This window comes from Acanthochromis polyacanthus, chromosome 6 (assembly GCF_021347895.1).
Source record: "Acanthochromis polyacanthus isolate Apoly-LR-REF ecotype Palm Island chromosome 6, KAUST_Apoly_ChrSc, whole genome shotgun sequence".
NCBI lineage: Eukaryota > Metazoa > Chordata > Actinopteri > Pomacentridae > Acanthochromis > Acanthochromis polyacanthus.
Window position 1 is genome coordinate 36,168,067 of NC_067118.1, and position 15,538 is coordinate 36,183,604.

At 40.1% G+C, this 15,538-nt stretch overlaps 3 protein-coding genes across 6 annotated transcripts; 2 read left to right on the top strand and 1 right to left on the bottom strand.

Moving 5' to 3' along the window:
- Nucleotides 1-998: 998 nt before the first annotated feature.
- Nucleotides 999-5,140, top strand: nfe2 (nuclear factor, erythroid 2). 2 transcript variants are annotated; one of them, XM_022211336.2, is made up of 3 exons: nt 999-1,252; nt 1,367-1,504; nt 3,780-5,140. In XM_022211336.2, exons 1-3 carry the CDS (start codon nt 1,205-1,207, stop codon nt 5,088-5,090), a joined length of 1,497 nt encoding a protein of 498 aa, XP_022067028.2. In that variant the 5' UTR covers nt 999-1,204; the 3' UTR covers nt 5,091-5,140. The 2 variants fall into 2 exon arrangements, with proteins under 2 accessions (XP_022067028.2, XP_022067029.2); XM_022211337.2 differs by having other exon boundaries at nt 1,371-1,504.
- Nucleotides 5,141-5,269: 129 nt separating this feature from the next.
- hnrnpa1b (heterogeneous nuclear ribonucleoprotein A1b) lies at nt 5,270-9,005 on the bottom strand. Of its 2 annotated transcripts, XR_002596487.2 has the most exons (11): nt 8,862-9,005; nt 8,247-8,363; nt 7,969-8,115; nt 7,667-7,877; nt 7,423-7,569; nt 7,279-7,332; nt 7,044-7,181; nt 6,845-6,961; nt 6,695-6,759; nt 5,469-5,517; nt 5,270-5,387 (listed from the first exon to the last, which is right to left on the bottom strand). XR_002596487.2 is itself a non-coding variant. In XM_022211339.2 (10 exons), the coding sequence occupies exons 1-9, from the start codon at nt 8,871-8,873 to the stop codon at nt 6,704-6,706; spliced, it is 999 nt and encodes a 332-aa protein (XP_022067031.2). In that variant the 5' UTR covers nt 8,874-9,005; the 3' UTR covers nt 6,193-6,525; nt 6,695-6,703. The 2 variants fall into 2 exon arrangements, 1 of the variants encoding a protein (XP_022067031.2); XM_022211339.2 differs by lacking the exons at nt 5,270-5,387; nt 5,469-5,517 and adding an exon at nt 6,193-6,525.
- Nucleotides 9,006-9,521: 516 nt separating this feature from the next.
- On the top strand, nt 9,522-15,316 carry cbx5 (chromobox homolog 5 (HP1 alpha homolog, Drosophila)). 2 transcript variants are annotated; one of them, XM_022211340.2, is made up of 5 exons: nt 9,527-9,692; nt 10,233-10,413; nt 10,984-11,206; nt 11,781-11,881; nt 13,536-15,316. In XM_022211340.2, exons 2-5 carry the CDS (start codon nt 10,283-10,285, stop codon nt 13,675-13,677), a joined length of 597 nt encoding a protein of 198 aa, XP_022067032.1. In that variant the 5' UTR covers nt 9,527-9,692; nt 10,233-10,282; the 3' UTR covers nt 13,678-15,316. The 2 variants fall into 2 exon arrangements, with proteins under 2 accessions (XP_051805062.1, XP_022067032.1); XM_051949102.1 differs by lacking the exon at nt 10,233-10,413 and having other exon boundaries at nt 9,522-9,692.
- Nucleotides 15,317-15,538: the final 222 nt, after the last annotated feature.

Consider the following 15,538-nt stretch of genomic DNA (forward strand, 5'->3'; position numbering starts at 1 on the left):
AGATAAACTGTGATCTATGGTTCCTCAGTGTCACACAGGCTGTTGTTTGCTACTCTACTTTTTTTTTTTTTATTTTAAGTATTTCTAACTTCAAAGTTTTAGTCAACCACACCTTGACACTGACTACTCGCAGGCTGTTTCATTCAAAATAGTGTCTGTATTATTGCTAGTGGATGCCGCTTAATGTCATCACTTATTGCAAGTATTGATGGACAGAGTTCTGCTTTTTCAAATACATATATTAGAACAATACAGTCTGAAGAGTGTCATTCAAACTTGAAGAGTGACATTTATTCTGAAAGGCTACAATCAAACAATTGTGATTTATCCACAAAACAAAGCAGTTTTAAACCATGCATTACAATGTTTAGGAGTATTTTTTACTGCTTTTTGTTGTTTATTCATTTCTTTATCAGTGACACGGCTTACATAAAGAGAAGCAGTGCATCAGATGTTTGCTCCCTGGTTCAGGTTTTAAATGCAGCTTTAAATAACATGGCAAATAGAATATCAGTTGTAGAAGTTACAACTGATTCAAGTAAACAAAACAAAATAAAGACAGCAGGAGAGCAAAAACATACAGTGCATGATTATATGCACGGCCCGGAGTGTGTTTATGTTTGTCAGTGTACATATACGTACACATACATGTGTGTGACAGGTGGATATGAGTGTTTTTAATTCATTCTTAATTCAAATGACCACATCGTACTGAAATATTCTGAAATACAGGTAGAATATAGCAAGATTACAATGTTGTCTAGTTCAGTTAAAAGAGCTAAATAATTACTACCGATATATAAGCTGGACACCAAAACTTCCAAAGCAGCCATCAGGCCCCAGTGTGTCTTGTAGAACATGCTGTTTTCCCGCAGATTGTCTTATCAGGGGTTGGCAAAACTGCACCCTGGTATAGCTCATGGGAGGAGTCAGGTCAACCGAACTGAACTCTTTATGAGCTCCAAAAGAACCTTCTCAACATCGAGTCATTTATTTAGCACCAGCAGGATGGATATGTAATGTACTAAAAGGAATTTGTGTCGGAAGGCGTGGTGTGACTTAACGGTTCGCTTATACATGACTAAATGTGTGTTGTTGGGTTTTTTATTTCTGTTCTGTTACTGTTCAGAAGCTGGTTGGTGATACTAACATGTTGCTTTGTGTTTCCACCAGGTTGATTTTTTGCAGCAAAAGCCTCTCCTGAATGTGTTCAACAGCCAACTATGTTCTCCCTCTGAGGAGAACCTGTGAGGTAGGTCCGTCTACGAAGAGGAAAACCTCAGTGCAAAGTCAAGCCTCTAATAGAATCATGAATGTTTTCTTTTTTTTAAGTATAATATCCAATCATTTGTTGTCCCAATACAAGGTAGCAGCTACGCCAGGCAGGCTGTGTGGAGGAGTGTCCATGCAAACTAATTTCCCTGGAGTCAGGTCTCATGGAGCTCCTCAGGACACGGAGATGGACGTGGCCTGGCAGGAGCTGATGGCCATCACAGAGCTGCAGGTAACTATAGCAGTGATACACTGGGTGCACTTCATAAAGTTTCTAGTATTTTTCCCCCCTTTTGCTGCAAATAGCTACTTTACTCATCACAGCTACAAATGTGTATACCTTATTGCAACACTGCATGTCTTATTGTCATGGAGGTGCATGTGCTATTTGTTTTTCAGCAAATGCATGGGTCAAGATGTAATTGAGGGACTTTTGAAGTCCATGGGATATATCTTGCATACAATTTTATTTAAATTTAAAATATATATATATATGTATTTATGTTCAATATGATCATGTCTCAACAAATTTAATAATTATTTATTATGGAAACAATCACTTATTAATGAAAAATAACTGGATGTCACTACAATGTTAACTAAATAACCGTCCCAATTTAATAACAACCACCTTCTAGTTAACTTAACAGTACTAAAATGAACTTATTCAAAAATAGTTTTGATTGTGTTCTTTTTATTAAGTTGAGATAATCATGACAGGTGTTTCTTTTTTGGCAATATATCAAATTTTAAAATGGAAAATAACAAACTGTGTCTGTGTCCGGGAAATCACTTTCAACTAAGTTGCCCATTACCAAAAACACCTCTCTAGGAAGTGTGTTAATCCCAGATCACATGACCTGCTCCACATGATGTCATTTCCTCCTGAAGAAAAGACTCCAAGGCTTTCTGAGTTATTTAATATAAAGTAGTGTGTGAGTCAAATGTGGATTTATGGCATGTCAACAGGTTTACTGCAATATCTTTTTAACTTTCAATTTCAATTTTACTCAGTTGTATATATAATATTTTAGAAGAATCTTTCTCTAAAAATGCCATGTGGTGTTTGGTTATAGGCGGCCATGTTGATTTTAGGCCTGAAAACAGCAAAAATGTCAACTATGTTACAAAAAGTCCCACAATTATATATTGACCTGCATATTCTTTAAAACTTAAAGTAATTGTCCTTTTTGAGCTACAATCTCTGGAGATTGTTATGCACAAAACGTTTGAGCAGCCCGAGATATTTGATTTTTGGGGGTGAAAATAAGAGACAACAAAAGAAACTTTTCTGCAAATGTTCAACGCTAAAATAATTTAAGTTAGTACAAGAGTCCCTTAAGTTTTAACTCATTAAACTTCACTTGATTGATTAGGAAATACCAGTTATAGGTAAGAAGCAAAATGAAACTGAACGTGTGCCAAGTAGAAATGCAAAGGAAATCAAAATTTTCATATGACTGCAAAGAAGCAGTAGGTTTAGCTGATAGAGGAGTACTGGTGCAGCGTTCCACTGTACAGTCTATATGGAGGAGTCATCAGGAAGGAAACCTTACCTGCAACCTCATCAAAAAGGCTAAAGTCTAAAGCAACATTTGAGTGAAGCCAGAGTCGCTCAGTACGCACGAAGACGTTACAAATTGAGTTCTTTGGCCACAATCACCAAAAGTATGTAAGGAGAAAGAGCAACATTTGAACATTGTGGCACTTATTTATGGATGGAAATATTATGCTTTGGGGTTGTGTAGCAGCCAGTGGTGTAGGAAACACTGCACGGATGGAGGGGAAGGATAGATTCCACTTGCAAATTCTGGATGCAAATGCCATTTAGCCGGCCAAGAAAATGAAGCCGAAAAGACGCTTCGGTGGCTACAAAAAACATCTGATATATGTGCATTTTTTAAGGTCATGACATAAAATTTAGCTGCTGCAGTGGTTGTATTTAAGCTACTTGTTTTCACTACAGGAATCAGCTAAATGTGTGCACTCAGAGTTTGGCATTAATGTACTTTTATTAATAAATTTTTAACATATAGGTTTGTAATTCTGGGTGCCAGGTGTGACAACAAAACAGATGAAGTATGATGATAGAAAATGTATTCATTTTTGATCAACAGAAACATACTGTATAATTTCCATGTGATGCATTATGTTGAAAACTAACACACTCAGGTAAGACGGGCAACAATGGTCTGTTTGAGTGATGGCAGGATGAAGAGATTGTGAGAGGGGGCAGGCTGTATGTTGCTAGCGGCCCCCTGCACTCCACAATAGCCATCTGTTTCTAAATGAAACCCGATCACATCTTTGAGAGCCCTTCATGGGCTACGGGTGGCAGGCTGAAGTGGGGGTAAACTCTGTTCTACAGCAGACCAGATGAATTGTGCAAAATACAGTGTCCCTCTAATTTACTGAGGTCTTGTGAATGTAATAATTGCCCTAAGTCATTTTTAATTCAGGCAAATATGTTTGTGCCTGTCAGTCATACCTGGGTGTTTTTGTTACAGGAGTTTGAAGTCCCCAGTGAAGGTTCCTATGAAACATCACAGTACCAAACCATGGAGCCGATGGTCCCTGTGGGAGAGTATGGGATATCTCAGCCCCATCCCGAGCCTCCTCCACCTCCTCCTCCTCCTAGTGCTTGCGAGATGAGCACCGCTGACAATTATGATGGATGTTATTCTGAAGAGGTGCCCACCTGTCACCGTCTAGGCAGCAACACAGAAGCAATGTATGGAAACTCTGAATCTCAGCTGAGTCAAAGAATGCTCCCCATCTCTCACGCTCAGCCCTCTCTCATGGCGCTTAGGGAACCAATGAACATTTCAGGTACCAGTCAAGGGCACAGGAGAGCCAACGCCTGCCTCTCTCAGGGTTTAAGTCGGCACATGCTCTGGACTACACATGGACAAAGCGCACGAGCCCGCTCAGCTGATGATATGGAGTCAGACTCTGGTCTGTCTCTGGGTTCTAGTCCACCTCTGGCCTCCCCAGATAATCCTGCAGGTGGTGCACCAGGCTACCAGAGCATAGACATAGGCATGGCATACAGCGATGGTGAACATGACAGCATGAACGAGCATGCCAGAAGAGCACACATCCATTACTCTATGGACTACCAGAATCAGGCTCACTCATATTTACACTCAGGTGCACATCCATCTTATTTTTCACCACAACCCAGTTTATGTCATGCACAACAAAGTAGTCTGACTCTACGGTCAGTGAAACAACAGGGTCCTGCTGCTGCTTTGAGTGACCTGTACAATGATTCTGCAATGTCCAGCAGAGGGAGCTCACAGCATAACATGTACACAAAACCACAAGGGAGCATCTCCACCCCTGCACCGCTGAGCAGGGATGAACGGCGGGCCATGGCTCTGAAGATCCCCTTCCCCATGGAAAAGATCATCAATCTACCTGTGGACGACTTCAATGAGCTTCTGACACAGTATACTCTGACAGATACTCAACTAGCACTGGTCAGAGACATTCGACGCAGAGGGAAGAACAAGGTGGCAGCTCAGAATTGCAGGAAGAGGAAGCTGGAAAGCATAATTCACCTTGAAAGAGAACTAAATCAGCTGCAGGCCCAAAGAGAGCACCTGGCACAGGAGAGACTAGAGTTCCAGCGGAGCTTAGCGTTCATTAAATGTCGCCTTACAGACCTCTATGCAGAAGTGTTTTCTCACTTAAGAGATGAAGATGGACAACCATACTCAATAGATGAATATTCCCTACAACAGACACCTGATGGTAAAATATACTTGGTACCTCACAACGCAAAAGAAAGAGCAATGCTTAAGAATTGGGAATAGTGTCATTATTTATACATCCCATTGTATACTACCCGACTGTGCCAACTGAAAGTACTTTAACCAGCTGGAAGTCACATGTTTAGTTCATGTGGTTATGACCTATCCCTCATGTTAAACTTGTCATTCATGTATCCAAGGACATTTTCATACCCTTTCAATCGACTGAAACCACAGCAGAATGTTTTATAAAAGAGACTTTATTAAAAAAAAGTTCTTAAAAAATAAAAATTCACTGCACAGCAGTCTTCCATTGAGTTAAAAAAAAATCTTCAGCACCAGCATGATTGTTCAGATAACCTGTCCAAAAAGGAAAAAGAGAATAAGGTTAAATAAAAACCAACTGAAAATGTGATAAATGTGCAAAGTTTTGATTTTTACCTGACAGCCATTGTCACTGAAATGAAGTCAGATTTTAGCGACAATATGCCTAGAAAGCAGAAACAAGAGTAAGTCAAAACAAAATTTCCCAAATAAATAAAGGTGTTGATTTTTGTTCACAGCATGCAATATATTGGACCTCTATGCACAATTACAGAGGCCAATTTTACCAGTCAACATTGGTGCAAGTCATAAAACTTGTTTACGGTTACATCATTACTGGGCTACACAGCTCGCTACCAGCTACATGACAAAAGCAACATATACTATCAGTAGTTGAGAAGTCTGGTCTTACCTACAGACAGCATTTAAGCCTTTTGGCAGATGCTAGCCTCAGGCCTCTTTTCTCACTCTCCCCTGCTTCAATGATCCTGGCGATGGTTTTGCTACTTCTCTCCCTCAGCTTGCTTCCATGGCTAGCCTTAAAGACTTTGCATGTAAGCTAGCATTCTCCAGATGATCTTTGCAGAAATCAGGGTAGAGTCTGTACCAAGTGATGGACTCTTTATGATGATACCCTTTGCACACCACTTTTTATTCCTCAACCAGTATTGCACATGTACTGATTTGTGTATTATGTAGTGACTAGTGCAGGACTGCTCACATCACAAGATGAGTTTTCAGACTCCTCACATGATGTAAAATTATGTTCCTGAACCCCACTTTGTGCAGTAGCTAACAGTGAACCCTCCCTTTCCCAAACCACTGAAGAGGCTAATGAGACTTTTTAAAAAAGAAAACTGAAAGATGGTTTATTTCAGCTTGATTTGATGCAGTTACAAAGAAAAACCATACTTAAAAGATCTACATGAAACCTCAATGGAATGCTTTCTTTCCAGAAACACAGTTTGATTTAAAAAAAAACAACAAAAAAAACGACAACACAAAAATGCTTAAATGAAGGCCCTCCATGATTTATCTACTGTACATCTCTTCTTGAAGCAGCTGTAACCTGCCACAACTGTTTGGCTGAGCAGATTTAGGGAGGTAAACCTGCAGCTGCCCTGTCAATTCGCTTGCTCTCCTCTCCTTGCTCTCCTCTCCTAAGTACTCAGTCCTGTTGAACAATACGGAACAACATTGTTAACTACTGGCTTTGTATGACCTGACATCCAGAGTGAATTTGTTTAAAGGTTATCTGCACTTAATGATTCCCTGAAACGACAAACTGGTTTTACAATACAAAAAAAAAAAACAAAAAAAAAACATTTCAAGCAGATTCTTACCGTGACATCTCAGAATCGTCCTGGACGGCCATAGCCACCGCCATTGTTTGAGCCTCCGTAGCCACCTGGAAACAAAAACCATTTAGCAACACAACACAAAAACCTCAGCATATATAGTGGTATGTGCTGACTTAACGTGAAGACCCCTACCAAAGTTCCTGCTACCACCGCCGCCGCCACCTCCAAAGTTGTTCTTCATGGGGCCAAAGTTTGACGCCTGGGGGTCGTAGTGGCCCATATTGTAGCTGTTTCCACCGCCTCCATTGCCTGTAGTTAGACAATTTACCAAATTTTGTAAAACGCATCTTCAGCATAGAATGATAATTGCCAAGGTGAGTTAAAACCTTACCATAACCATTGCTGTCATAACCGTTTCCGCCATAGCCGCCGCCTCCTCCTCCACCACCACCCCCCTGGTTGTAACCCTGATTATATCCACGGTTGCCATTATTATATCCACCAGGACCACCTGGGCCACCTCCATAGCCTTAAAGCAATTTTTAAAAAAACTGAATAAAATTTTTGAGCACAGTGCCAAGTTACCAGGTGAAAAACACTTGCGCAAGACAAAATGGCCTACTTACCACCATCACCTCCATTGCAATTGTAAGGGCCATCTCCATATCTCCCCCTGCCACCTGCAAAAGAAGCAAACATTTAAAATAAGGTCTTTGTCATTACATAAGTATAATCAAGACAAGTAAACTCTATTATCCAAAATGTCACACCCTGATTGAAGCCTCTGTCGCAGTCATAGGGCCTTCCACCGCTGTTACGACCTCCCCTCATTCCCATTCCAGCATTCTGCATTTCCTGTTTCGTGAGGGCCTTCCTCACTTCACAGTTGTGGCAGTTGATAGTGTGGTATTTCTGGACTGCGAGATGGAATACAGTTTAGTAGCCTATAGGACAACCATACAATGAATTGGCTACATCTGACAACACTTGCAACTGAGAAAAAGCTGTACTTACTGACAATCCTGTCAACTGAATCGTGGTCATCGAAGGTGACAAAAGCAAAGCCCCTTTTCTTTCCAGTGTTACGATCGGTCATGATGTCAATGACCTCGATTTTGCCAAACTGCTGGAAGTAATCCCGCAGGTGTGACTCCTCTGTATCTTCCTTGATGCCCCCAACAAAGATCTTTTTGACTGTTACATGGGCACCTGGTCGGTTTGAGTCCTATGAAACACATTTGAGGCTTTAATTACACTTACCCTTCTGAATGCAACTTCAGTTTTTAAGACAGTAAAGCATAACCAGGCCAACTCACCTCCCTAGAAACAGCTCGCTTAGGTTCTACCACTCTTCCATCAACCTTATGGGGGCGGGAAGCCATAGCAGCGTCAACTTCTTGTACTGACGAGTATGTAACGAAGCCAAAACCCCTGGACCTCTTGCTGTTTGGGTCCCTCATGACCTGAAGACAGAGGACTCATTTGTTTTCACCTTAACCACGGACTAGACATCATACATGCATGCAATTCAATTCAAGGCAAAAAAGGTAGTTCTTTAGCAAAGGTGATGGTCTTCCTAAAGAAAACTACTTACCACACAGTCTGTAAGGCTCCCCCATTGCTCAAAATGAGCCCGCAGGCTTTCGTCTGTGGTCTCGAAGCTCAAACCTCCGATGAAGAGCTTGCGAAGTTGCTCCGGCTCACGTGGGACCTACACAATAAACAAGACAGATTGTAGCATCTGTGCACGTCCACTAGTGTGCAACACCAGCACTTGTACCATTCGTCAGCTAATGCATTTACAATTAACAGCTTGCTTGCGCTACATATTAAAAATCAGGACAGGGTGGAGGAGGGAGACATGGCCGCCATTAACGCTAGCAGACCGGTCTGCTGGCGTTGAATATCAGCATCTCTAACAGCAATTACACACCAACGTTCAATGCTAACACAACATTATTACCTTTCGTGTCTGACAATCGACTATAAACACTCAATGAAATTCCTGAATTTCGTATACAGCTGATTGCTTGAACAAAAGGCCACGAGGCCCAGTTGCTATAAAATGGCGGCCCAACAATGCTGGAAAGCAACTGCAGCTGCGACGAAAACGGCGCCTGCATTGTGTGGCCTCAATGGCTTCAAATATGTTTTTAAACATTCACTAAGCATGAAAATATACACAGCACTTTGCGAATGCTTTACTTACGTCCTTCGACATCTTGCAGGTATATACTTGAAGACTCCTCGTAAACCGACCGAAGAAAGGTGATCTGCGTCAGACGAGCCTAGCCTGCTATTCAACAGTACAATAAATAGCACAGTATACGCCTATGCTGCACGGTGATTGGTCAGTGCTTCCCGCTGCAGTCTGTCGTCAGAAGTAACTGGATCTTGATTGGCTCAAATGCAATCAATCATTACGAAGGTCCAATCGTCTGCTGGCAGGCTTGTGTTTGAGGACCGTCAGAGACGTTGAGGATGTCCAGTGTAAAAGAAAATTTATACGAAATTCCGTTTTGTATATGCTGTTGTTGTGCTATTAATCATACAGTGGACACAAGGTAGTCAGTACCGAGGGAAATGTAGAGGGAAGCATGTCAAAACTGTACATTACAGTCCTAAATGATGCTGTTTCTTGACTTGTAGGTGGAGGTGGAGCTGTACCTTAGTGCAGTAACACCACCGTACCTCCCATTGGCAGAAAGTAGTAAATATACACACACGTTTCCATCCAATATGTATTTTTGCACGAAAACACAGAGCACTACAATAAATATGTCTCAAGCGGCTTCTGAACTGAGTTAAAATAATGAAGGGGCATATTTGCCAGCAGACTATATAGGTCATCAGCTGACCGAGGGGCGGGTACATTTATTGTGCGCCTTTAACGCGCGCTTTTTGCGCACAGCACCTTTTTGTGATTCAAGCTACATGCTAAAGTAGCGCCGACGTTGGCCTCGCATACTGCTGGTCCACAAAAGACGGGGGCTATTGCCACGGTTTGCTGGTCAAAAGCGACGCTTTAGGCATCCAAACGGTAAGAAATCATGTGTACATCAATGTGCTTCATGCTGCTGCAAGTATCGATTCGTGGTTCGATATGAGAGTTAGCTAGCTCGGTGAAGCGTTAGCTTGCAGGCTACCTTGTTTAGCACGTTTACCTTTGACGCCCATTGGTTAGCTTGTAGCTAAGCACAGCGTCATATCGTTATTTCTCTGTGGTTTTAATAGTGTTGCTATATGGTCTCTAAGGGTTTCATCGACCGGGCTTTTTCTGAACGATAGTTCGTTGACGTTTCGATTTCGCATTTTTGGAAGGGTTAGTCGTGCCTGTTGCAAATTAAACAAAACGGCAATGCTATGATGTCTTTCGTTGATATGCGATAGCCATCTTGCTAGCTACCGTTGGGTAACGTTAAGGAAATCTTCTGATCATTAATTCGTAAACTCATTGTGGTCAACATTGTTTAAGTTTCTTACAAAACACATATTGGTGCCTGCGTGAATGCATGTCAGCTTGAAGTCTGCAAAGAAGAATTTCTTTAACGTTGCTTCTCTGTTGTTTCATCTTCGACAGGGAGCTGCCAGTGGCCTGCAACAGCGTACTTTTAAACAACAAACTTTACTATGGGAAAAAAGTCTCGTGAAGAGGAATCCTCATCCTCTGATGAGGAGGAATATGTTGTGGAAAAGGTGCTGGATAGGAGGGTGGTGAAAGGCAGGGTTGAGTTTTTCCTTAAGTGGAAAGGATATTCAGAGTAAGTAACTACCAGTCTGCTAACCAGTGATTTCATTTGATCATCTACACAGTCTTAAGCTCTATCAACACCACAGGGATGGATAATAAATACAATTTAATATTACTAATAAATTATGTGCTTTAGTTTCAGTGTGCTTTTTTTCAGCAAGGGGTATCTCTAAGAATGCAAAAACCTAAATAAATGTAAACATCAGATCTGTAAACCGGTGCATGTTAATTTATGTAGATTATGTGTTATACAGAACACACACATGTACATTTTCTGGTGTCACAGTAATATTTTGTCCCTTTTGTTTTGTGTGCGCACACAAATGATAACCTTTAGAGCATATTAGTGCATGGTTCCATTCAGAAACAAACTGTGCAAACTACCTAACTTTATCAGTTAACAATGTGAATTTAATTAATCAAAAGGGCAGGGGTTAATTGCTGTCTTTCTGAGTGAGATGGCTATCATATATAGACTTTTAAACGTCACGTTTATAATATCAAGCCTGATGTCCTATTATTGTCTCATCAAGAGTAGTGGCTGTACTGTACTAAGTTGCTGCACTGTGATCTTCCGCAGTAAGCACAACACATGGGAGCCAGAGAAGAATCTGGATTGCCCTGAGCTTATTTCAGAATTCATGAAGACCTACAAGAAAGGTGGTGGGAGCACCACACCTAGCAGTGGGGCCAGCAAATCAAGCTCAGGCCCCTTGGGACGCTCCAAAGACTCCACTAGCTCCAAAAAGAGAAGCTCAGATGATGACGAAGAGGGTGGAAGTAAGCCCAAAAAGAAAAAGGAGGCAAGTATTGTGTTGGTTTAGCAGATTTGTTTCACATTTGAAATGTGCTTAGATGCAATAATTATTTGGCAGAGTTTTGCGTTTAAACTTAACATGAGTGGAGACATGGTGCATTTAAATCAAATTAATAGCTTTAGGTGTTATAATTGGTGAATCATTTGCATGTGTGAGGGCAGCACCTTTCTCAAGGTGTGTGAGCTGCACAGTTAATGCGTTAATTACCAGCTGAAGAGTGTTTTATTTTTCCTACATTTTTACATTTTTCACTTATTGCAAGTTTTACATGGCATGCAGTAAAAAATTAATTGAATCAGTGGATTGTTTTTCTTCAACAGCTTATTTAGTGCAGGGAATTCTTCAGCTTTCAAGTTCCTTAAAAAAATCCTATGAATCTGTAAAATAGTTGCTTTCATAGATATGTTTTCATGCCAGATTGATTTTTGGAAGAACTGTAGATGTGTTCTGTAAATACATTAGTTTACCAATACTTTCAGTCACAACTGGTGTAAAATGTAAAGCTTGGACTCAACATGCTACAGGTGTGTGGGTAAATATTGTTGTTTGTTGTCTTCAGGATGAAATCCTAGTCGCACGTGGCTTTGAGAGAGGACTGGAGCCAGAGAAGATCATTGGAGCAACTGACTCATGTGGAGACCTCATGTTTCTTATGAAGTGGTTAGTTTTGTTTATATTTTCCAAACATTTTCGTATGAAACTCATTGTTGGCCCCATATATTCATGCAAACTAAAATCACTAAAACACATATAAGTGGTCTTTAGAAATCTTGCATGGGCAGTCCTAAAGATAGCTGTTTTATTTTTAATCGGGTTGTACACTAACGGCATCGTTAAAACACAAATAACAGTAATACTATGGCGACAACTTTTTATTGGAGCACAGTTTTTGTTTTTTGTTTTTCTTAATTTCTGATAGGAGATGTTATCAAATTACTCTAAGCTGCCTTTATGGAGACACTGTGTTCTTGGCCAGACTTTTCAGGCAGATAAACACCGACTGCAGCATCGGAGTTAATACAGATACATTTTTTAGTATTGTATATTCATTTTAAAATGAAGATGATACTTTTAAAGAAAGTCAGTTTTCTTTTTAGTCCAGCACAGCAATGATGTACTGTTCAAGTAGGTGTAACTGGGGAGGAAAACCTTGATGTTTTTTTTTTCTGAACAACTTCATTCTGGTAATGAAGAATGACCCGACTGTCTCATAGATACTCTGCATTGGTTTTTGATAAGGTACTTATTATTCATATTTCTGGTGTGGCGTTGGTGTTCCTCTGGTTTCCGAGTGTTAACCTTTGCTGCTGTGCTGTGGTTGCAATCCTTTCTACAGCTACATTCAAGTTGTAATGGTATGATTCTTCTAAATGACAGCTCTCAATGTGTCATATTTCCTCTTGCAAATTACCCATTAGCAGTGCTAATAGCCTGGCTGTCCATTCATATACAAACAGCAAGCCACACCATAAAACTTTATGTAACTGCATATTATCTGGATGGATATATGTAGTACCGAGCCGCTCATGCCTACTGAAGCCTTATTCAAGGGTTGAGGTAGTAGTTGTACCAGAGTTCCTTTTTTTTATAGTACTTTTTTTTTTTTTTTAGTTTACTGGAAAATCAATCGGAATATAAAAACAAAATAAATGTAAACATCAGCATCAGATCCAAGCAGATCACAAGCTCCATCTGCCTGTTTCTGCATATGAGAAGCACTGGCTATGTGTTTTTTTTTTTTTTATTGCATCATAACTGTATAGTTTAGAAGAAAACTACAGCTCTCATTCTTCTACTGCTTCTAGTAATGAAGGTTATACACATAATAAATGGAGGGAAATCCACTTAAAGAAGATCTTTAATGTACCATTATGGTTATTCAATAGTTTGCTGAAATGCATAAAAACACATACAAATGAGATTTTTTTTTTGAATTATAGTTTAAGCATAACTAGGAATTACATCAGTTCAATCAAGCCTTGCAGTTTACAAAACGAGTGCATTGACTGTATTGTAGTTTTTATTTTATTTTTTATAAAACTATGCAGAGCAGCAGTTAAATTATCCAATTCTTTTTTTCTTTAAGTTTACATGGAATTTTGCCAACAACTGAAAAATGTACAATGCATTTCCAGTAATATACAGACAACTTTGTGGAGTATTGTTGCAAGCTATCAATTTCATGTTAAGTACAGTCCTGGCATGTGTACAGATTGTTGGGCGTCTTTGAACAGGAAAGCACTATAAAGTGTGAAAATGTATCGATCTTCTGCCGAGATGCGCAGTTCTGAACATGGATCTTTATCTCTTGCAGGAAAGATTCTGATGAGGCTGATCTCGTTCTCGCCAAGGAGGCTAATCATAAGTGCCCACAGATTGTCATAGCCTTCTACGAGGAACGTCTCACCTGGCACGAAGATAGTGACAAGAAGGAGAAGGACGCCGTCAGTGCGTGAGTGCATCACCGCAGGAGGAAACAGGACCTCCTCCACTGCAGGGACAACCTTGAGTCGAACATTTTTCACACCCAAAACTCCCATCCCTCACCTTTACCATGTCCAACAAAGACAGCAGACACGGCTGTGTTCTCTCCATCCATGCCCCCATTGGAGCACAAAGGCCCAGACTGCTGAGGAGGATCCATCAGACGGGAGGAGAAGCTGTAATTGACATGGGTGAAAATGCTACTGGGGAGAGTTTCTACTGTTCTATCTTTGTATTCTTTACCTTCTTTTTAATATCTTAACACATGTTTTAGTGCTTACAGGATACGGTTATGTTAGTATGGTGTTCCCACAGAGATGACCATCTGCTCCCCAAACATAGTCTTGTAAAACTAGAGCTGGTACAAGCTGTGTAGTGAACTTCTTTCAAGGTGAGTGCAAAGCTCCCGTCTTAAGTTCGTTGCAGCTCTTTTCTTGAAGAGCTCATTGAGGACGAGACCATATATTGATGTTCAGGAAGCGACCACCGCAGCTGCTTCCTGACTGCATAATCGGTTCCTTTTTTTTAAAACAACTTTTTATCTCTTGTAGATTTTTCAGTTTGTCCTGTCTGCAGGGTTATACCTTCTCAATTTGAAAAACTGCAGCGGGCAAAAGCCAAATATGTCTTCAAATGTAGTGACTCCTTTGTTTATTGTTTTATGTAGTAGGTTTTTTTTCTCTTCTTTTTTTCCAAGTTTCAACGTATGAATGTTTGGTGCGTTTTTAGTTTGGGGTTTTCTTTGTTTTTGTTTTTTATTTCTTCACACTATCACCAGTTTAAGGAAAAGACACTTCTTTTTTTTTTTTTTGCTCTGTTTGGATCTTTCATTTTAACTGCAGTGTTATTTTTGTACGAGTATAATTTTCACAGGTTAGACAATCTTCATTATATCCACATGAAATGAAACCAGCATTCACACCAGTCATTAGGGTTCTGCCATCTTGTGGCTAAAAGATGTAAACCGTGACTCTGACCAATCTCAATGGAGACAGCCCTGCATTTTTAATTGTTGTTGATCTTGTTAGTGAGTAATACTTTGATATATATATATTTTTTAAATGACATTAAGCAGTAAAATCCGCTCACCAGAGTGTTCTCTATTGGAATCATGGTAATATTAATCGTAAACGTTAAAACCAGCTTATAATTGGAATATTCCTCCTAGGTTCCATTGTGATGAGTATCACGATTGTTCTTGGCTGTAATGTTTGAAATTTGTCTGGGACCTGGAAAGTGCGTAGTCGGTTCTTATACAGAAGATGGATGCTGGCTTTGTAGGTTGAGCTGTTGTGCTCCAGCATGAATTCTTAGGACCAAATGTTTGGTGTCTACAGGCTAAGATCTGCTCTGTTTTTCTGAAGTTTTCAGCTTTATTCGGCATTGTGAATGATGGCTGTGATCTTCTCCCCTTTCATACACACACAGTACATAAAACCTGTCCCTTGTTATCACTTAAATTGTTTTGGTGTCATTTTCTTTCATTCAAAATATTTTGTCCCCAATTTTTGCCAGTGCAGGATTTTTAAAAAGTAGACTATTTCTTGTGTGACTGCAATGTTACAAATATGTGTACAGTAGCACCCTTTAATAAACATTTTCAATGTCGAAGTTGCTGTCAGCTCGCTTTTTTGGGGGTGGGGTGTGTGTGAAAGGGATGTTCTTGTTAAAGAAAACCCTAATTTTAAATATTACTTGATTTGGATGGAATGAGTATCAAATTACATCACTGCACTAAACAGTAACTTAATATCAGGAGGTTTCCTAATATCAGACAAGAGCTGTCTGTATTGGGCAAAGAATAAATGCAGGTAAGTTGCAGTTTAATTATGG